Genomic DNA, 23,476 nt, shown 5'->3' with positions numbered 1-23,476 from the left:
GCCCATGTTTGTGGCGTGAATGAATGAGACTGTGTCTTAGTGGCCTGGCTGCCAGCTCTCTCCTCCCCTGCAGGTGGCCCCTCAGCCCCTGTGGTTCTCCAACACGGTTGCAAACCTGAGGAAGCTGAAGGAGTTACCCTACCACTTGGTCCACGCGGGCCGTATCGAGGAGCTGAAGCAGGAGGTGCTGGGTAAGGCCTCGGAGGGGCTTGCGTGGGTTCCCGACCCTCTGGTGCTCCCACTTTCCAGAGCCTGACAAGGTGGAAGGGTGAAGGTTAGAATCGCTGGCTCCTTTTAAGGCACAAGTTCTCACCAGGGGCGGTTCTGCACCATCACTGCCCCGAGATACACACACACCAAGGTGATGTCTGGAGATATTTTGGTTGCAGCTGGCATCTAGGGCTAGTTGATAGCACAGAAGATGAGAAACTGCCTTAGAGTGAGAGAGACCCTGTCTACCTATCTGTCAATCCATCACCTACCATCTCTATTTTTATCTACCATATACGGCTGTCCATCTAGTATCTATCACCTATCTATCTGCTGCTGCTGCTGCTAAGTCGCTCAGTCGTGTCCGACTCTGCGACCCCATAGACGGCAGCCCACCACGCTCCCCCATCCCTGGGATTCTCCAGGCAAGAACGCTGGAGTGGGTTGCCATTGCCTTCCCCGCCTATCTGTCTGCATCTATCTATAATCTGCCATATCTAGCATGTCTGTTATTTATATAAATATAAAATCTCATCGAACGTGTATCTCCTTCTACCATCTGTATCTATCATCTTTATATTTATCTATCTAATATCTATCATAACTATCTATCTACCTACCAACCTACCTAAATTTCTATCTCTCTGCCATTTATGTATCTATCATCTTTATCTCTATCCATCCATCTATCTATTTTCCTATCATTGTACTATCTGTGTGTGTGTACGTGTGTGTGTGTGTGTGTGTGCTCAGTGCTCAGGTGTGTCTGACTCTTTGTAGCACCATGGATTATAGCCCAACAGGCTCCTCTGTTCATGGAATTTTCCAGGCAGGAATACTGGAGCAGGTTGCCATTTCCTACTCCAGGGGATCTACCCCACCATCTACCATCTATGGCTGTCTATCTGTCTGTCCATCATCTATCCGTCCATCCATCTTTCTGTTTATCCACCCGTCTCCCTCTCTCCCCATCCATCCATCTGTGTCTTCATTCCTGTCATTCTCAACCAGGGATGACTCTGCTTCCCAAGGGACACTTGACAATATGCATGCTTCTGACTGTCGTCACTCGGGAGGCGTCACTGGCATCTAGTGGGTGGAGACCAGGGACACTGCTCTCCACTCCCGACCTGATGGCCCCGCCATAGAATACGACCCAGCCCCAAATGTCAGTGAGGCTGAGAGTGAGAACCTCAGAGAAACGAGGAGGTGAGACCCCACCTCCCAGGATGCGCTGGAAGAAGCCGCAGGCCCCCACAGCGCCCCCTTCTGCCCACAGGCTGCATGACCTGGATTTGCTGCCGGGGCCTCTCTGGGGGCATCGAGGGTCTGCTGGAAGACTTTGACCTGTGTGCCCCGCACATGGACTGTCCTGAGGTCAGCCTGGTCCGGGAAGCTCTCCAGCTGTGCCGCCCAGCAGTGGAGCTCCGAGGCATGGGTGAGTGGTGCGGAGACGGCGGGATGGGGGAGCTGTGGTCCACTCTGCACCGACCTCTAGAAGCCCAGTCTCCTCACTGAGCCACTCACATACCTTTCCTGTTATAGCTGAGGGGTTTCTCCTAGCTCCAGCTTCTAGAACTTTGAATTGAATCTGGGAGAGTTTAGGAGTAAAAACTACCAAGGAAGAGCCCTTCTTCTTACCTCAGCCCAGCAATTTATTGTATTTAAAAATTTTTTTAAGTTTATTTTTATTGTTTTGGCCTTGCCATGCAGCCTGTGGGATCTTAGTTCCCAGACCAGGGATCAAATCCAGGCCCCCAGCGGTGAGATCACAGAGTCCTAACCACTGGGCTGCCAAGGAATTCCTCCAGCATCTTATTCTAGAAAGGGACACATAGGAAATATTTTAGGCAAAATCAAGGAAATTATGTTGATGCTTAGTATAGACAGATAGTGTTCAGTCGTATCTGACTCTTTGCAACCCCATAGACTGTAACCCACCAGGCTCCTCTGTCTATGGGATTTCCCAGGCAAGGATACTGGAGTGGGTAGCCATTTGCTACTCCAGGGGATCTTCCGGACCCAGGGATCGAACCTGCAGGTTCTTTCCCACTAGCGCCACCTGGGAAGCCCACGACACTTAATATAACAAGGGAGAAAACGTTCCCACCAATTTTTTTTTTTAGTGGATGAAACTCAGAATGATAGTAACTGAGCACAGCTTTTTGTAAGTTAGGTCTACTCATGAGAAAGCAGGGGAGGTCTTGATCAGGCAGAGAACATTCAGGGCTCAGTTGGGGTTCAAAGTCGGCATTTTCTGTCGTCCCACTAATTACACGTATCAGTTTAAAGACATCAGTGGTTTTACAAAAGCCATTCCTAGCTTTCAGGGACAGGTGTTGAGCAGGGTTTGGCCCCCGCTGTGGCCTGGAGTTTGAAGGATCCCTGTGTCCTCAGGTGATACTCTGTCCAGGACGGAATTTTGTTTGTTTGTATTTTTTAAAACTGTGGTGAAATGCCCGTAACATAAAATGAGCCATTTTGATTGTCCAGGTCAGCAGCAGTAAGTCCATTCACACACCGTTGCACGACGATCAACCCCATTTGTCTTCGTAACTTGTGCGTCCTCTCACACCGAACCTCCGTCCTCATGAAACACTCGCTCCTTTTCCCCCTCCCTAAGCCCCTGGCACTCCCCCTTCTACTTTCTGTCTCTAGGAATTTGACCATTCTAGGGACCCCATGTAAGTGGACTCACGCGATAATTTTCCTTTTTGTGACTGACTTATTTCACTTCACATAAAGTCCTCAGTTCATCCATGTCAGGATATCCTTCTTTTTAAGGCTGAGTAATGTTCCATTGTGTGTGCGTGCGTGCTAAGTCACTTCGGCTGTGTCTCACTCTTTGTGACCCTGTGGACTGTAGCCTGCCAGCCTCCTCTGTCCGTGGGATTCTCCAGGCAAGAATGCTGGAGTGGGTTGCCATGCCCTCCTCCAGGGGATCTTCCTGACCCAGGGATCCAACCTGCGTCTCTGGTCTTCCACTGTGTTCAGTTCAGTTCAGTCACTCAGTCTGGTCCAACTTTGCGATCCCATGGACTGTAGCTCGCCAGGCTTCCCTGTCCATCCCCATCTCCTGGAGTTTGCTCAGACTCGTGTCCATCGAGTCAGTGATGTCATCCAACCATCTCATCCTCTGTCATTGCTGTGACGATGCGGATACAAATATCTTCACGAAACCCTGCTTTCGGTTCTTTTGGATATATACCTGGATGTGGAATTGCTCGGTCATGTGGTAATTTTGTGTTTAATTTCTGAGGAACTGCCAGATCTCTTCCCATACTGGCTGTACCATTTTACCTTCCTACCAATAGCACATAAAGGTGCTAGTTTCCCTATATCCTCTACAACACTTGTTATTTTCTGATTTAAAAAAAAGTAGCCATCCTATTGCGTGTGAAGTGGCCGGGATGTGTTTTTTCCTTTCCCCTGCTGCATTCGGTCTTAGCTGTGGCATTCAGGATCTCTGCTGTGGCTCGAGGGCTTCTCTCTAGGTGCATCGCACGGGCTCAGTAGTTGTGGCACACGGGCTCAGCTGCCTCACGGCACGTGGGATCTTATGTCCACAATCAGGGATTGAACCTGAGTCCGGTCCTGTGCATTGCATGCAGGATTCTTAACCCCTGGACCACCAGGGAAGTCCCCATGATGGTTTTGATCATGCATTTCCCAACTGGATTTTTTGTTTGTTTTCGTCTGGCTACACTGCATAGTTTATGGGATCTTGGTTCCCCAACCACGGATACCTTGGCCCTCACACTGAAAGCGCCAAGTCCTAACCACTGGACCACCAGGGATTTCCCTTCCCAGTTGGTTTTGATTTGAGGGTTTTTACAAGTGATTTATAAGGATGCTTAATTCCCATATTCCTTCCATGCTTCATTCATACCTGACAACTGTTGCTTGTCTGAGAAGCCTACTGAGGCTGGACACCCCTGGCCCCTCACACCCTGCATATTCCATTGCTACATGCTACGTCCACATATCTTAACTCTTTAGTTATTATTTTCTCTGGTTTCTTTTGCATCCTCTATCTGCCTCTATGCTATGCTAAGTTGCTTCAGTCATGTCTGACTCTTTGCACTCCTATAGGCTGTAGCCCGCCAGGCTCCTCTGTCCTTGGGATTCTCCAGGTAAGAGTCTGTCTGTCCCTGCTCCCTGCCAAATGTCCACCCCTATCACATAGATCAGGCCAAGTACATGTATCTTGGTCCCGCCACGTTGATTTAAATCTGGGCTCTGGCGTTTACTGGCAGTGTGACCTTCACGTCCCTTACTACCTCGTCCCCTCCCTTACTCTCACCCCTCCCCTTGCCTTGCAGCCTTCAGTTTCCCCATCTGCAAAATGAGGGGTGTTGGTGAACCCTCCCCCCTAGGGCTTCTGGGAACAGTTTGCAAGTCAATTCATGCAGAGCCTGTCCCCATGGTGCCTTCTGAGGATCCTTTTACTGTCAGGTGACAGCACTGATGTTGTTGACCTGAAAGGCCTTGGAGGGGCCACTTCTGCCCCGAGCCTCTGCTTTCGTCATCTGCAAAATGTTGAATAGCGCTAAGGTGGTATCTAGGACCCCACCCAAGTGGATGACGCTTTTGCCTTCTTGCATTTATGCTCACCAGATGTTTTATACCTCAAAGGGAGTGATTTCCCAGGAAAATACCTTGGGCCAGTTTAAGAAAAGATTTCAAAGCCCAAATCACAGTATGTTCTTTGCATCGCTCCTTGACTGACAACCTGTGGCTGCCCAGCACAAGGAGAAGGTGTAGAGAGACATGTTGCCACCAGATGGTGCAGCTGAGCAACCGTGCCCTCTCAGGACATTTCAGTGCTTTCCAGCAAGCTCCTAGAAACCAGTCCTATTATGGATTTCCCCCGGTGCCTCCGGCTCCAGGATGACTTGGTGTGGTGCCATTCCTGTTTGTTTTAATTTGAAAGACTGATATTTTGTTCATCATGGACCTGGGGGCATGCTTTTGATTTTCTTAAAAAAAAATATTGCATTAAAATAGTTTTTCTCTTGACAGTTAAGTTTGTTAGCACCACTTTAACTGCTACACCCATGGTGAGTGGGACACTTTCGCCTATCCCTGGCCTCACCCCATTTCACCCACCAGCAAACCCAGGCACAGGGCATGGCCACCATGCCCCAGGCCCCACAGTTCGTGTGACCTGGTGTAAGCTGATGAACCTCCTGCGTGTGTGCTAAGTTGCTCAGTCATGTCCAGCTCTTTTGCAACCCCATGGGCTGTAGGCCGCCAGGCTCCTCTGTCCTTGGGAATTCTCCAGGCAAGAATGCCCAAGTGGGTTGCTGCTTCTGAACCTCACCATGCCTCAGTTTTCCGCATTATACACTTGGGCTGATAGTGATGATACATCTAAACTGCCCCCTCCCCAAGATGTAGTTACTTTTAAAATATATATTTATTTATTTAGCTGCATGAGGTCTCAGTTGCTGTACACAGGCTCTCTAACTGGCGTGCAGTCTCAGTAGCTGCCACACACAGGCTCTCTAGTTGTGCATGGGCTCTAGAGCGCGAGAGTTCAGTAGTTGTGGTACAAGGGCTGAATTGCTTTGAGGCATGTGAGATCTGAGTTCCCCAACCAGAGATGGAACCTATGTTCTGTCCTGTTCATTGAACATTCTTAACCACTAGACCGCTAGTTCAGTCCAGTTCAGTTGCTCAGTCTTGTCTGACTCTTTGCGACCCCATGAACTGCAGCACGCCAGGCCTCCCTGTCCATCACCAACTCCCAGAGTCCACCCAAACCCATGTCCGTTGAGTTGGTGATGCCATCCAACCATCTCATCCTTGGCATCCCCTTCTCCTCCCGCCCTCAATCTTTCCCATCATCAGGGTCTTTTCAAATGAGTCAGCTCTTTTCATGAGGTGGCCAAAGTATTGGAGCTTTAGCATCAGTCTTTCCAAAGAACACCCAGAACTGATCTCTTTTAGGATGGACTAGCTGGATCTCCTTGCAGTCCAAGGGACTCTCAAGAGTCTTCTCCAACACCACAGTTCAAAAGCATCAATTCTTCGGCGCTCAGCTTTCTTCACAGTCCAACTCTCACATCCATACGTGACCACTGGAAAAACCATAGCCTTGACTAGATGGACATTTGTTGACAAAGTAATGTCTCTGCTTTTGAATATGCTATCTAGGTTGGTCATAACTTTTCTTCCAAGGAGTAAGCATCTTAATTTCATGGCTGCAATCACCATCTGCAGTGATTTTGGAGCCCCAAAAATTAAGTCTGACACTGCTTCCACTGTTTCCTCATCTATTTCCCATGAAGTGATGGGACCGGATGCCATGATCTTTGTTTTCTGAATGTTGAGCTTTAAGCCAACTTTTTCACTCTCCTCTTTCACTTTCATCAAGAGGCTTTTTAGTTCCTCTTCACTTTCTGCCATAAGGGTGGTGTCATCTGTATATCTGAGGTTATTGATATTTCTCCCGGCAATCTTGATTCCAGCTTGTGCTTCTTCCAGTCCAGCGTTTCTCATGATGTACTCTGCATAGAAGTTAAATAAGCAGGGTGACAATATACAGCCTTGATGTACTCCTTTTCCTATTTGGATCCAGTCTGTTGTCCCATGTCCAGTTCTAACTGTTGCTTCCTGACCTGCATACAGGTTTCTCAAGAGACAGGTCAGGTGGTCTGGTATTCCCATCTGTTTCAGAATTTTCCACAGTTGATTGTGATTCACAGAGTCAAAGGCTTTGGCATAGTCAATAAAGCAAAAGTAGATATTTTTCTGAAACCCTCTTGCTTTTTCCATGATCCAGCAGATGTTGGCAATTTGATCTCTGGTTCCTCTGCCTTTTCTAAAACCAGATTGAACATCTGGAAGTTCACGGTTCACGTATTGCTGAAGCCTGGCTTGGAGAATTTTGAGCATTACTTTGCTAGCATGTGAGCTGAGTGCAATTGTGCAGTAGTTTGAGCATTCTTTGGCATTGCCTTTCTTTGGGATTGGAATGAAAACTGACCTTTTCCAGTCCTGTGGCCACTGCGGAGTTTTCCAAACTTGCTGGCATATTGAGTGCAGCACTTTCACAGCATCATTTTCCAGGATTTAAAATAGCTCAACTGGAATTCCATCACCTCCTCTAGCTTTGTTCATAGTGATGCTTTCTAAGGCCCACTTGACTTCACATTCCAGGATGTCTGGCTCTAGGTGAGTGATCACACCATCGTGATTATCTGGGTGGTGAAGATCTTTTTTGTATAGTTCTTCTGTGTATTCTTGCCACCTCTTCTTAATATCTTCTGCTTCTGTTAGGTCCATACTATTTCTGTCCTTTATCGAGCCCATCTTTGTATGAAATGTTCCCTTGGTATCTCTAATTTTCTTGAAGAGATCTCTAGTCTTTCCCATTCTGTTGTTTTCCTCTATTTCTTTGCATTGATTGCTGAAGAAGGCTTTCTTATCTCTCCTTGCTATTCTTTATGAGCCAGTAATTCCATTCCAGGGTAAACAACACAAATGAAAACACTGAAAGATACGTGAGCCCCCATGATCATAGCAGCATTATTAGCAATTGCCCAGATATGAAGGAAACCTAAGATGTCCGTGGACAGATAAATGAATAAAGAATATTTGCTACATGTATTCAATGGACTAGTACTCAGTCATAAAAAAGAATGAAAATTTGCCATTTGCAGCACCATGGATGGACTTATAGGGGATTGTGCTAAATGAAATAAACCAGACAGAAAAAGACAAATACTGTATATCACATACGTGGAATCTAACAAATAGAACCAACTAGTGAATATAATAAAAAAGAAGCATACTCACAAGAATAAGCTAGTGGTTACCAGTGGGCGAGGGAATGGTGACGTGAAAGTCACTCAGCCGTGTCTGACTCTTTGCGACCCCATTGGCTATACAGTCCATGGAATTCTCCCGGCCAGAATACTGGAGTGGTGTTCTCCAGAAGCTGCTTCCTTCTCTATGGGATCCTCCCAACCCAGGGATCAAACACAGATCTCCTGCATTGCTCATGGATTCTTTACCAGCTGAGCCACTAGGGAAGGCCTCGAGGGAATGGACGGGGCAAAATAGGCGTGGGGGAGTAAGATAGTCTACAAGGATGTATTGTACAACATGGGTAATATAGCTAATATCTTGTGATAAGTGTAAACAGAATGTAACCTTTTTAAATTGCATAAAAAATTAAAAATAAAAAAAGAGAAATTGAGGACTTCCCTGGTAGTACAGTGGATAAGAATCCTCCTGCCAACGCAGGGCACATGCGTTCAGTCCCTGGTCCGGGAAAATCCCACGTGCCACAGAGCAGCTAATCCCACGAACCGCAACTTCTGTAGCCCTGGCACCCGGAGACTGTGCTCCGCGACAAGAGAACCACCACGATGAGAAGCCTGCGCACCGCAGCGAAGAGTCGCCCCTGTTTGCTGCAACTAGAGAAAGCCCACAGCAACCAAGACCCAGTGCAGCCAAAATAAAGAAATAAATATTTTAAATAATAAAAAAAAGGAAGTTGAAGTGATGTGGCCACAAGCCAAAGATGCCTGGAGCCCCCAGAATCTGAAAGAGGCGGGGAAGGATGCTCCCCCAAAACCTCTGGAGGGAGCACAGCCTTGGCCACACCTTGATTTCAGACTTCTGGCCCCCAGAACTGTGAGAGAAGAAGGTTCTGTTGTTTGAAGCCCCCCAAAGTTCTCTTGTTTACAGCAGCCACAGGACACTAACCCACTCGGTAACTACGAACTGTTGGTGAAATGATCCTACACACTGGCTGGGTGCCTGGGTTTCCCTGTTGGCTCAGATGGTAAAGAATCTGCCTGCAATGTAGGAGACCGGGGTTCAATCCCCGGGTCAGGAAGATTCCCTGGGGAAGGGAATGACTACCCACTCCAGGGTTCTTGCTTGGAGAATTTCAAGGACAGAGGAGCCTGGTGGGCTACAGTCCATGGGGTCACAAAGAGTAGGACACGACTGAGTGACTAACACACTTGGGATTCAGAACACAGCCATGAGCAAGACAGGCATTGTCTTTGTTCCCAGGAAACCCAAGGTCTAGGGTGTGAGGTGGGGATCCTCCTGGTGCACTTGAAGTAGGGGCGAGTGGGTGGAGAGAACAGAAAAGGAGGCAGAAGCGGGGAGGGCTCCAGCTGGGGCAGCAGTGCCCCTCCCCTCAACAAGCGTCCCCTCTGTTGCAGAGAGAAGCGTCCTGTGCACAGAACTCCTGGCCAGACTCCATTTCTTTACCACTTCACATCCCGGGCTGGTGGGACAGCTGTGCCAACAGGCACAGAGCTGGCTCTGGATGTGCCCACAGCCTGTGCTGGTGCCCCTCGGAGGATTCCTCCCTCCGCCTGGAGGGCCCCTGCGGGCAACCCTCACCGGCTGTCACAAAGGTGGGTCTCCCCAGCGCAGTCCCTGTCCGTCTGGGGGCAGTGGATGCAGGTATTTCAGGCTGCTCTCTGGGGCTCCCCTCTGCTGGTTGGGAAGTCCCAAGGGTGCCAGCTGGGCCTGGCCCTGCTGTCTCATGCTGACTTGACTCCATCTGTCGCCCAGGGACTGTAGACGGCTAGTGTAAATACTGCTACTGAGCCCAGAGCAAGTGGATGCTGACTGCCTCTGGGGTCTCGTCACTCAGAGTTCGGTGCCCATCTTACCACAGCGTCTGTGATTTTACAGCCTCAAGCTAGCAAGTTTGGAAACTAGAGCCTGGCTCCTGACTGGCCCCGGAGAGGCTGGTGGGACTTTTAGGTTCTCCACGGGACAGCAGAATGTCAGAGGAGGAGTGGATTTCGTCCTCTCCCTCCGTTTGTCACCCACCTTTCCATCCATCCATGCAGCATCCCTCTCTTCCTTCCATCTGTCTGCCTTTTCATCCGTCCAACCCCCCTCCCTCCCTCCCTCCCTTCCTTCCAACCAGTCAGCTATCCATCTGTCTTTCCCTCCATCCCTCCATCCGCCCCTCCTCCCTCTCATCCGTCCATCTGTATGTCCTTCCATCCTTCCTTCCCTTCTTCCTTCTTCCTTTCCCACCATCCACCCACCCACACACCCACCCACCCACCCGCCATCGGTTATCCGTATTTCCAGGAGTCATCCTTCCTGTCACCATTCTATCCACACCACTTACCTTCCATTTTCCCCAGATTGCCACCTTCTATTTGCTCAAATACCCCTCCTCCCATCTAGACACTCAGCCATTCATCAGCTCACCCGCCCATCTATCAAATTCATCTGCCCTTCTAATACCCATCCGTTCACTAACCCAGTCACCCAGCCAGCCGTCTATCTGTCCACTTACCCACCAGCCCACCACCGCTCATCCATCCCTTTGTCTGCCCACCCACAGTCTCACATTAATCACGAGGCTACTAATACAAGTAGCTTGCTGTTCAAATACCAGACATTATAACTTGTGCCTTTTCTGTGCCACAGAGTCTTGTAGGGAAAGCTACATTCTCAAGGCACAGAGCTTCAAAAACAGAAATTCTAAGAGACACTTGATACATTGCATGGAAAAAAAAATGATTTAGGGAGAGCTGCTAGAATACTGTGTTGAGAAGGATTGTAAGACTGAATCTAACAGGAAAGAATGTGCATTTATTATGATGCTGATTCTGACGCTGTAACAAAAGCCAACATAGCAATGGCTAAAATAAAAAAGAGCTTCCTTTCTCTCAGACGCAACGGTCCACGCATAAATGAAGGTAATATGGTGTCTCCAGGTTGTCAGGGGCTCAGACCTTTCCAAACTTGCTGCTCTGCCATTTTCAATGTGAGGTTTCCATTTAATGGCCCAAAATGGCTGCTCCAGCCCCTGCCATCACAGTGGCATTCCAGCCAGGGGGAAGAGGGAAGAAGTAGATGGCAGTCCCCTTCCCTTCAAGGACACAGCCTGAAGCAGAACTTGCTACTTTTTGCTCCTGTTTCACTGGTGAGAACATGGCCATCTTTGACTATAAGGGAGCCTGGGAAATAAGGTCTTAGTCTGGGTAACCAAATACTCAACAAAACCTGCGGGCTATGGATTTTATTACTAAAAGAAGCATGATATCAGTAGAATGGCTCCTGTAGGGGGTGGGGCAGATCACAGAGTGTGGGGATTGATTGGTGAGGTCTGTCAAAGCATAGGGAAAGGCAGTCACAACTCAGAAGTGTTTTTGGTTTTTCTCATCTCAGTAGGAAAATGTTTTGTGTTTCAGACCCACTGTGCCAGTTGCGTGAGCTCTGGTCCTGTTGCCAGGTGGCGCTAGTGGTAAAGACTCTGCCTGCCAGCGCAGGGACATAAGAAACGTGGGTTCCATCCCTGGGCCAGGAAGATCCCCTGGAGGAGGGCATGGCAATCCACTCCAGTATTCTTGCCTGGAGAATCCCACAGACAGAGAAGCCTGGTGGGCTATAGTCCACAGGGTCGCAAAGAGTCGGACACAACTGAAGCAATTTAACACACACACACACACACACACACACACACACACACACATGACACGTTCAGGTTGAGAAACTTCCTACTCACTCCGGGCTTCAGTTTCTTCGCTTTTATTTGTTTATGGACGTACCATGTGGCTTGGAGGATCTTCGTTTCCTAACCAGGGATTGAACCCGCATCCTCGGCAATGAAAGTGTGGAGTCCTAACCACTGGGCCCCCAAGGAATTCCCAGTTTCTTCGTTTTTAAGATGAAAAGTTTGAGTTCACGTTTCCAAGGTGACACAGTTCGTGAGTGATCACAAATTTAAAAAGAAAAAAAAGGAAGGAAAGAAAAGGAAAATCCCACCTCCTCATATCCTGTCCCAGTGAGGTGGAGACACGATCCTGGATTCTCAGACCTGGACTGGGTCTGACTTTAACACCTCCCCCACCACCTTGGCTTTCCCGGTGGCTCAGCAGTAAAGAACCCGCCTGCCCATACAGGAGACATGAGAGACGCGGGTTTGACCCATGGGTGGGGAAGATTCCCCTGGGAAAGGGCATGGCAACCCACCCCAGTATTCTTGCCTGGAGAATCCCATGGACAGAGGAGCCTGGTGGGCCACAGTCCATGGGGACACAGTCGGACACAATTGAGTGACTGAGCACATCGACAGCCCAGTTGTAACGACCAGAAATTTCTCCAGACATCGCCCAGTGTGCCCTGGGCGTGTGGGGCAGAATCACCCCTGGGTAGGAGTCGCTGAACTAGAGACACTTATGACTGAACAGTGGTTTGGTCCATCCTCCTGCCTCAGAGCAGCTCAGAGTCTGCATCTGGCCTCTTGACAGGGCTGGCTTTGAAATCCCAGCTCTGCCACCTCCAGATGTGTGACCTTGGACCAGGAACTGACTCTGGGCCTCAGCTTCCTTATCTGCGAAGTGGGGAGAGTGTTTCATGGCTGAGAACTCAGACCCATGAGCTCTCATTTCTGTGTGGCTGCAGGCATCACTGCCATGGCATGGAGCCTGGAAGAGAAGCTGCTGCTGGTTGGCACGCAGGAGGGCATGGTGGCTGTGTGGGACATGGAGGAACAGCAGGCAGTCCACATCCTACCTGGACACACAGGTGAGGCTTGGAAAATGGGGCTGATGATCAGGCTCCTCCTAGAGTCCTACATTGATCAGTCAGTTGCCAGGGTCCATTTACCACCAATTCACTTCTCTGTGTCAAAACTGTGGTCTTTGTTCCTGCATCAGCTAGCTACAGCCGTGTAACAAAACACCCCAAATAAGAATGCAAATCAGAACAGCCACTATGGAGAACAGTAAGGAGGTTCCTCAAAAGACTAAAGACTGTTGCCATATGATTCAGCAATCCTATACCTGGGCATATATTTGTACTATAATTTGAAAAGATACCTGCAAGATGTCCATAGCAACAGTATTTAAAATAGCCAAGACTTAGAAGCAACCATCAATGGATTGATAGATAAAGATGTAAGATATATAATATATATGAATATTAGCCACAAAAAGAATGAAATAATGCCATTTTCAGCTACACAGATGGACCTAGAGATGATCACACTAAGTAAGTCAGAAAAAGACAAGTTCCATATTGTATCACTCATATGCAGAATCTAAAATATGATGCAAATGAACTAATCTACAAAACAGAAGCAGATTCAGCAAAAGAACAGACTTGTGGTTGCCAAGGGTGGGGGATTGGGAAAGGGACGGATGGGAATTTGGGGTGAGAAGATGCAAACGTGTGTGCATAGAAGGGATAAACAGCAAGATTCTATTCTATAGAATAGGAACTCTATCCAATGTCCTGTGATAAACCATAATGGAAAATAATACAAAAAAGGAAAATGCAGAATCAAAATCACCCCAAACACAGCAGCTTCAAACAATAGCTGCTTATTTAGCTCACCTCTGTGAGTGGGCACTTCCCCGGTGCCTCAAACGGTAAAAAATCTGCCTGCAATGCAGGAGACCTGGGTTTGATCCCCGGGTCAGGAAGATCCCCTGGAAAAGGGAATGGCACCCCACTCCAGTAGAATCCCATGGACAGAGAGGCCTGATGGGGCTACAGTCCGTGGGGTCGCAAAGAGTCGGGCATGACCGAGCAACTGACACACACAGTGTGAGTGGGCACTCCAGCCCCGTGGCAAACACTGATGTGCTTTCTGAGGCTATAGATTCGTGCTTTCTGGACATTTCTTATAAATGAAATTGTATACTATGCGATCTTTTGCATCAATTTTCTTTCAGTCCGCATAATGAGTTTGCAGTTCATTTGCATTACAAGTATAGATAGTTTGTTCATTTCCATTGCTGAATTGTATTCCCTTGTATGGAAGCAACGGGTTTTCAACCATTCATCACTTGAAGGACATTTACACTGTTCCCAATTTGGAGCTGTTGTGAATAATGCTACTCTGATTCATTATGTCTTCATCTTTATAATGTTTAAATGCACTAAAAAATTTCATTTATCTTAATAGATCATGCATGTTTCAGAATTTATTAAATTTTTAAAATTATTTAAACACTTTGTGGCTATTTAGGCTATTTCTAGTTATCTGCTATTTGGATAATACTGGGATGAATCTGTTTTAACTCTTGGTCAGTATTTTTTTCATTCTGTTGAATATTTCCAGAGAGTGGCACTCTTGACTGAGAAGTGTCATCATATTGCTTTCCAAACAGGCTGCAACAGATTAAAACACTCCCTAACCCCAAAGTTCCCAGCATTAGATACTTTAATTTTATACTTTTTGTCTAAGGGGTTGCAGTGGAGTAGGTACTGATAGAGTATTGACAAATGAGTCTCTTTATTTTATTATCTTCATCAGGATGGCTATTTTCCCAGAGGATGATTCAATCTTTGTACAGTATCTGACTCATGGCGACCTTAATTCATTTTTTAAAGTCTTCAAACTCTTATCATCTATAATCAGAAAAACTCAGTAATCAATTTACTGAAAAAACCGAAAACACTGTGTGTGTGTGTGTGTGTGTGTGTGTGTGTGTGTGTGTGTGTTAGTTGTTCAGTCATGTCCAGCTTTTTGCGACCCCTGGACGGTAGCCCCACAAGGCTCTTCTGTCCATGGAATTCTCCAGGCAAGAATACTGGAGTGGGTTGCCATTCTCTTCTCCAGGGTATCTTCCCAACCCAGGGATCGAACCTGGGTCTCCTGCATTGCAGGCAGATTCTTTCCCGTCTCACCCACCAGGAAAGCCCTGAAGCCACTGTGAAAGTGAAAGTGAAGTCGCTTAGTCGTGTCCGACTCTTTGCGACCCCACAGACTGTAGCCTACAAGGCTCCTCCATCCATGGGATTTTCCAGGCAAGAGTACTGGAGTAGGTTGCCACTTCCTTCTCCAGAGGATCTTCCTGACCCAGGGATCAAACCCGGGTCTCCCGCATTGTAAGCAGATGCTTTACCGTCTGAGCCACCAGGGAAGCACATAATAAGAAAACAAAAATTTCCCATCACATGGTAGGGTGCTAGAGGTCTTTTGCACTGGCTTCTGAGAGTCAACTTTGAAATTTTCAAGAATTTGGTGAGGTGGTCATTCTTTTTCTTAAAACAAAATATTTTTATTGAAAATTTAGTTGATTTACAAAGTTGTGTTCATTTCTGCTGTCCAGCTGAGTGACTCAGTTATGCACAGATATGGGTTCTTTTTTATATTCTTTTCCACTGTGGTTTATCCCAGGAAATTGAGAATCGTTTGCTGTGCTCTACAGTAGGACCTTGTCGTTTGTCCATTCTGTTTGTGAATAGTTTGCATCCGCTAATCCCGAGCTCCAAGTCCATCCCTTCCCTACTCCTTCTCTTCTTTGACGGTCACTGGTCTCTTCCCTATGTTCAAACAGCCATTCTTAAACATGACATCATAGAAACACACAATTAATCAATTCTACTGAAACAAGGTAATAAATCCTCAAAACTCATCATTTTCTAAATATTTCACAATACGCTACTCTTATCTCTCTTCTTGGTTATTATATCTGTGTGATATATATGATTATATATAGACATATAAACTTGTGCAACCTGGTTTTTTATTTTTATTTTTTCCTCTTTCCATATCATGTATATATCTCTAGTTCGTTTTCATTTGTTTTCTTTCTGGCTGTGCTGGGTCTTTGTTGCTGCTCATCGGCTTTCTCTAGCTGTAGCGAGCAGGGGCTAATCTACACTGTGATATGCAGGCCCTTCACTGCGGCGGCGTCTCCTGCTGCAGGGCACAAGTTCTAGGAGGCGAGGGCTTCAGTAGCTGTGGCGTGTGGACTCAGTTGCTCTGAGACACGTGGAATCTTCCTCGACCAGGGACTGAACTCATGTTTTCTACATTGGCAGGTGGATTCTTAACCACTAGACAACCAAGGAGGTCCACTAATTCATTTTAACAGTGATATAATGGCCTATGTATGGGAAGTATTATAAAGTGTTTTTATTTATAAAAATTCTGGTTGAAAAATATCCCAATCTCAAGAAATAAAAATCACTCCAAATACTGGGGACATGTGAATTCTAAAACAAAATTCCCTTCCTTTTCTCTCCCTCGATCCGTCAATGCTCCCCCGGAAGTGACCAGTACACACACTCTGTTATACGCCATTAGCAATTTTTCCTCAGGCTTATGCAGACGTAAGGACTTCCCTGGTGGCTCAGAGGGTAAAGCGTCTGCCTACAGTGTGGGAGATCTGGGCGATCCCTGGGTCAGGAAGATCCCCTGGAGGAGGAAATGGCAACCCACTCCAGTCCTCTTGCCTGGAAAATCCCATGGATGGAGGAGCCTGGTAAGCTACGGTCTGTGGTTGCAAAGAGTTCGACACGACTGAGCGACTTCTCTTCACTATGCAGGCATAGATCTGTCTCTTGAGCTCTTGTGAAAAATCACATCATGCTGTTTTACACACTGGGCTGCAGCTTGCTTCTGTCACAAGTATGTGGGTTACTCACTCAGTCATGTCTGACTCTTTGCAACCCCATGGACTGTAGCCCACCAGGCTTCTCTGTTGATGGAGTTCTCCAGGCAAGAATATTGGAGTGGGTTGCCATTCCCTTCTCCAGGGGAATCTTCCTGGCCCAAGGATTGAACCCAGGTCTCCTGCATTGCAGGCAGATTCTTTACCATCTGAGCCACCAAGGAAGCCCAATAGATTGTATCAATGTTTTGTGGAGATTGAGAGTCTGGGCTCCTGGCTGAAATCCTGGCTCAGTTACTTAGTAGCCATGTGGCTTTGCATAAGTTACCGTCCCGGGCTATAACTCAGTTTCCTCATCTATACAATGTGAAGTGAAAGTCACTCAGTCGTGCCCAGCTCTTTTTGACCCCATGGACTATACAGTCCATGGAATTCTCCAGGCCAGAATACTGGAGTGGGTAGCCATTCCCTTCTTCAGTGGATCTTCCTGACCTAGGAATCGAACCAGGGTCTCTCGCATTGCAGGTGGATTCTTTACCACCTGAGTCACAAGGAAGCCCAATGGGATAATAATAATATCTCAAAGAGTTGTTATGAGATTAAAGGAGTTTAGTGCATGTTAACAGCTATGCTTGGCACACAGAAAGCACTCAGTAAATATTGGCTATTGTAGTAATAATGACTATTATGGTCAGGTCAGTGCATATGTGTGTGTGTGTGAGTGTGTGTGTGTGTGTGTGTGCGTGCGCGCGCGCAAGCGCTCAGTCACTTCAGTCATGTCCAACTCTTTACAACCCCATAGACTATAGGCCGCCAGGCTCCTCTGCCCATGGGATTTTCCCAGCAAGAATACTGTTGTGGATTGCCATTTCCTTCTCCAGGGGAATATATATATTCACCTCCTTCCTTCTTCTTATTTTTAATTCCTGCATAATATTCTTTACATGGGTGTACCATATTATTTGGGCCTCCCTGGTGGCTCAGATGGTAAAGAATCTGCCTGTAGTGCAGGAGACTTGGCTTTGATCCCTGGGTAGGGAAAATCTCCTGAAGGAAGGAATGACTCTCCACCCCAGTACTCTTGCCTGGAGGATTCTATGGACTGAAGAGCCTGGTGGGCTACAGTCCATGAGGTCCCAAAAAGTTGGACGTGACTGAGCAATTAACACACACCGTATTATTTAACCAGCTCCCTTTTCTTAGGTTGTTTTTAGTTTTTAAAATATTTATTTTTTAATTTATTTATTTTGCTGTGTCGGGTCTCAGCTGAGGCACACAAGATCTTTGATCTTCATTGCAGCATGTGGGATCTGGTTCCTGGACAAAGAATGGAGTCTTAGCCACGCACCACCAGGGAAGTTCCAGGATGGGCTTTTCAGTTTTATATTTCCAGTGGAAAAAGAGAATTGTCTTCTTTCAGGCTGCTGTTAAAGAGGAAAGATTAAACAAGAAAAAAACCTTGACAACGAGGTTCTCTTTTGGACACAGTTTAACCAGGGCGCTGAAGTTTTGGGGCTGGGTCAACCCTTTAAATCCCCCCGCACCTGAGAGACCCCAGAACCCGATCGACTTCAGTGTGTATGACTGCACGTGTTTTTCCCTTCGGGTGTTTTCTTTAATAAAGATCAGAATGGCTTCTGTGCCCTCAGGGTACCCCCTCCATCCATTTTGAACATTAAAAATATACATTTATTTATTTGACTGCACTGGGTGGGGTTTTTAGCATGTGGAGTCTAATTCTCTGACCAGGGATTGATTGAACCCAAGCCCCTGGTTTTGGGAGATCGGAGTCTTAGCCACTGGGCCACCAGGAAAGTCCCCAGTTTTTTTTTTTTGTTTGTTTTTTGTTTGTTTGTTTGTTTTACTTAGACAATATTGCAATTAAAGTCCTTATCCATCTTCACACACTTATGCTATTACTTCTGTAAGACACCGTTTCTAGAAGTGGGATTTCTTAGTCAAATTGTATGCACATTTTTCATGTTTTCTATCTTTTTCTTAGCTTCTTATACTAAAAAAAAATCTATAGACTCAGAAAAATTTTTGAAATAGTACAAAGAGTTCCCATGTACTTTTATACACCTTCCCAGACTAGCAATGCCTTATACAACTATAGTATATTATCAAAACCAAGAGGTTGCACATTTTAACTTTAAGAAAATGTCACCAAGTTACATCTTTGCAAGTTTTTATCAATTTATACTCTCATTAGTGGGGTATAAGAATAACTGATTTCTTGTATCTCTGCCAGCACTCCAGCAAGCAATCCATCACATTTTTGCCAATACAATGAATAATAATAGTATTGGTATTTCATGATGGATTTTTGTGATTTACTAGTAAGGTTGAGCATCACTTTCACATGCTTATTGTCCACTTGTACTGTTTCTGTAAATTTCTTGTTTATATTCTTTGTCCAGTTTGTGAGTAAGTTATTTGCATTTTTCTTGCTTATTTGTAAGAACTATTTGTTTATTAGGGAGGCGCTTCACTTATCTGTTATAGACTGCAAATATTTTCTCCCAGTATGTGATATCTTTCAAGTTTATCCTTCTGAAATTTTATACTTTTATGCAATCCAATCGGTCAATTTTTCCCCTTTATGTCTTCCAGATTTCATGTTTTTCTTAGACAAACATCTCTCCACAAGTATGAAATTTTCTATAATCTCACTTCAGTTTTTTGGTTAGTTTATTAACTTTAAATACCCCCAAGATGATGAACTTTTATACATTTCAATGATCTATTTATTAGAGATTCAACGTTTGGGCAAATGATTTAATCCCAGCCAGTGGTTTCATTCAGTTTAGCTTTGCCACATTCCATTATGGGTTTTGATGTGTTCATTTATGTATGTGTTTACTTTTGGCTGTGCTGGGTCTTCATCGCTGTGCGGGCTTTTCCTTCTGTTGTGGTGAGCGGGGGCTACTCAGGGCAGAGCACGGGCCTGAAGGCACGCAGGCTTCAGTACTTGTGGTGCCAGGACTCGGTAGTTGCAGCTCACGGGCTCTAGAGTGAGGCCTCAGTAGTTGCGACTCACAGGCTTAGCTGCTTCACGACATGTGGAATCCTCCTGGACCAGGGATCGGACCTGTGTGCTCTGTATTAGCAGGCAGACCCGTAACCTCTGGACCACCAGAGAAGCCCCCACATTCCACTATTTGTAATTCAGACGTGTTCTAATCTATACATCTCTTCTTTGGTAAACCAGGGATTTCCAAGCCCATAGATGTTTTGGTAGTTGGAAGGGCGAAATGTTCCCAGCTAATGTACTCTCCTCCACCCTGGTCTGTTGCAGGAGAGGTGAGGTGTGTGGAAGTGTTTGCCCAAGGGACACTTGCCGTCTCTGCCTCGAAAGACCACACCTTGCGCTTGTGGGACTTACTCTCTGGCCAGGAGAAATTCACCATTTGGGATGGAGGTTCAAAAGATCCCACTGAATCTCAGACCTGGAGCCTTCATGTGGATGAAGCAAAGAAGGTTGTGTATTCAGCTTCAGGCTCAAAGGTAACAGATACCTGCCCTGTTTGCAAAGGAAGGCTGAGACCAGAGCATTCAAAGATAGCATATTGTGTTTATAAGGAGGTGTTCCCTGAAATGAGACAAAAGTATACAACCACTTGAGGGGGTGCCGAGATTAGATAACCTTGATAGTTCTTTCTGACCTTAAGATTTGAGACCTTTCATAGTATTTAATACAGTCATTTTTAGTGCTATAAATTTCCCTCTGAGTACTGCTTTACTTACATCCTGCAAACTTTGATATGTTATGTTATTTATGTTCAGTTCTAACTATTGCTTCTTGACCTGCATACAGATTTCTCAGGAGGTAGGTCAGGTGGTCTGGTATTCCCATTTCTTTAAGAATTTCCCACAGTTTGTTGGTACATCAGTTAAGTTCAGCTCAGTTGCTCAGTCATGTCTGACTCTTCACAACCCCATGAATTGCAGCACGCCAGGCCTCCCTGTCTATCACCAGCTCCCGGAGTTCACCCAAACTCATGTGCATCAGGTCGGTGATGCCGTCCAGCCATCTCATCCTCGGTCGTCCCCTTCTCCTCCTGCCCCCAGTCCCTCCCAGCATCAGGGTATTTTCAAATGAGTCAACTCTTCCCATCAGGTAGCCAAAGTATTAGAGTTTCAGCCTCAGCATCAGTCCTTCCAGTGAACACCCAGGACTGGTCTCCTTTAGGATGGACTGGTTGGATCTCCTTGCAGTCCAAGGGACTCTCAAGAGTCTTCTCCAACATCACAGTTCAAAAACATCAATTCTTTGGCAATCAGCTTTCTTCACAGTCCAACTCTCACATCCATACGTGACCACTGGAAAAACTATAGCCTTGATAGATGGACCTTTGTTGGCAAAGTGATGTCTCTGCTTTTTAATATGCTGTCTAGGTTGGTCATAACTTTCCTTCCAAGTAGTAAGTGTCTTTTAATTTCATGGCTGCAATCACCATCTGCAGTGATTTTGGAGCCCCCAAAAATAAAGTCTGATACATCGTAAGCACCAAATAATTAATAGCTGTTGATTGTTCTACAATGAAGTAATAAAAGTAATTGGTCCTCGTTAACATGTAAGTAATATTGGTAGCTTATAAGCCCTGCTGTCCAATATGGTGACCACCAGCTATATGTTGCTATCGAGCACTTGAAACGTGGCTATTCCAAATTGAGATGTGCCGTACACAAAGGCCTCCTCAGACAACCATTTTGCCTTTTTGCATTTCTTTTCCCTGGGGATGGTCTTGATCCCTGCCTCTTGTACAACGTCATGAACCTCCATCCTGCTCTTCAGGCACTCTGTCTATCAGATCTAATCCCTTGAACCTATTTGTCACTTCCACTGTATAATCATAAGGGATTTGATTTAGGTCATACCTGAATGGTCTAGTGGTTTTCCTTCCTTGCTTTCTTCAATTTAAGTCTGAATTTGGCAAGACGGAGTTTGTGGTCTGTGCCACAGTCGGCTCCCAGTCTTGTTTTTGCTGACTGTATAGAGCTTCTCCATCTTTGGCTGCAAAGAATATAATCAGTCTGATTTCAGTATTGACCATCTGGTGACGTCCATGTGTAGAGTCTTCTCTTGTGTTGTTGGAAGAGGGTGTTTGCTGTGATGAGTGCATTCTCTTGGCAAAACTCTGTTAGCCTTTGCCCTGCTTCATTCTGTATTCCAAGGCCAAATATGCCTGCTACTCCAGGTATTTCTTGACTTCCTACTTTTGCATTCCAGTCCCCTATAGTGAAAAGGACATCTTTCTTGGGTGTTAATTCTAGAAGGTCTTGGAGGTCTTCAAAGAACCGTTCAACTTCAGCTTCTTCAGCGTTACTGGTCGGGGCATAGACTTGGATTACTGTGATACTGAATGGCTTGCCTTGGAAACGAACAGGGATCATTCTGTCAGTTTTGAGACTGCATCCAAGCACTGCATTTCAGACTCTTCTGTTGACTATGATGGCTACTCCATTTCTTCTAAGGGATTCTTGCCCACAGTAGTAGATGTAATGGGCATCTGAGTTAAATTCACCCATTCTAGTCCATTTTAGTTTGCTGATTCCTAAAATGTTGATGTTCACTCTTGCCATCTCCTGTTTGACCACTTCCAATTTGCCTTGACTCATGGACCTAACATTCCAGGTTCCTATGCAATATTGCTCTTTACAGCATCGGACTTTACTTCCATCACCAGTCACATCCACAACAGTGTGTTGTTTTTGCTTTGACTCTGTTTCTTCATTCTTTCTGGAGCTATTTCTCCACTCTTCTCCAGAAGCATATTGGGCACCTACCTACAGACCTGGGGAGTTCATTTTTCAGGTCCTATCTTTTTGCCTTTTCATACTATTCATGGGGTTCTCAAGGCAAGAATACTGAAGTGGTTTGCCATTCCCTTCTCCAGTGGACCACATTTTGTCAGAACTCTCCACCATGACCTGTTCGTGTTGGGTGGCCCTACACAGCATGGCTCATAGTTTCATTGAGTTAGATAAGGCTGTGGTCCGTGTGATCAGATTGGTTAGTTTCCTGTGATTGTGGTTTTCAGTCTGTCTGCCCTCTGATGGAGAAGGGTAAGAGCCTTTGGAAGCTTCCTGATGGGAGAGACTGATAGAGGGGGAAACTGGGTCTTGTTCTGATGGGCAGGGCCATGTTCAGTAAGTCTTTAATCCAATTTTCTGTTGATGGGGGGCTGTGTTCCCTCCCTGGTATTTACCTGGGGCCAAACTATGGTGGAGATAATGAGGATAATGGCTTCCTCCTTCAAAAGGGCCCATGCCTGCACGCTACACTCAGTGCCCCCAGCCCTGCAGCAGGGCACCGATGACCCACGTCTCCACCAGAGACTCCTGGACACTCACAGGCAAGTCTGGGTCAGTCTCTTGTGGGGTCATTGCTCCTTTCTCCTCCGTCCTGGTGCACAAGGTTCTGTTTGTGCCCTCCAAGCATTCATTTCCCAGTCCTGTGTGAGTTCTGGTGGCTCTATGGTGGGGTTAATGGGACCTCCTCCAGGAGGGCTTTGCCATACCCAGGTCTGCTGCCCCCAAAGCCTCTGCCCCTGCGGCAGTCCACTTAGAGTCCAAATTAGAGATATCAAGGGAACATTAGAGTCTAGATTAGAGATACCAAGGGAACATTTCATGCAAAGACGGACACAATAAAGGACAGAAATGGTATGGACCTAACAGAAGCAGAAGATATTAAGAAAAGGTGGCAAGAATTCACAGAAGAACTATACAAAAAACATCTTCACGACCCAGATAATCACGATGGTGTAATCACCAACCTTAAGCCAGACATCCTAAAGTGCGAAGTCAAGTGGGCCTTAGGAAGCATCACTACGAACAAAGCTAGTGGAGGTGATGGAATTCCAGTGGAGCTGTTTCAAATCCTGAAAGATGATGCTGTGAAAGTGCTGCAC

General features: G+C 46.2%; 1 protein-coding gene across 1 annotated transcript in view; it reads left to right on the top strand.

Moving 5' to 3' along the window:
• Positions 1–23,476, top strand: part of NWD1 (NACHT and WD repeat domain containing 1) — a 78,697-nt gene that overhangs the window by 28,842 nt on the left and 26,379 nt on the right. The window contains 5 exon segments of the mRNA XM_069589150.1: positions 74–191; positions 1,490–1,648; positions 9,399–9,596; positions 12,616–12,738; positions 19,858–20,066. Coding sequence (XP_069445251.1) covers positions 74–191; positions 1,490–1,648; positions 9,399–9,596; positions 12,616–12,738; positions 19,858–20,066 — 807 coding nt within the window.

This window comes from Ovis canadensis, chromosome 5, assembly GCF_042477335.2.
Source record: "Ovis canadensis isolate MfBH-ARS-UI-01 breed Bighorn chromosome 5, ARS-UI_OviCan_v2, whole genome shotgun sequence".
In the NCBI taxonomy this organism is placed as follows: domain Eukaryota; kingdom Metazoa; phylum Chordata; class Mammalia; order Artiodactyla; family Bovidae; genus Ovis; species Ovis canadensis.
This window is presented reverse-complemented; position numbering and strand designations above follow the sequence as displayed.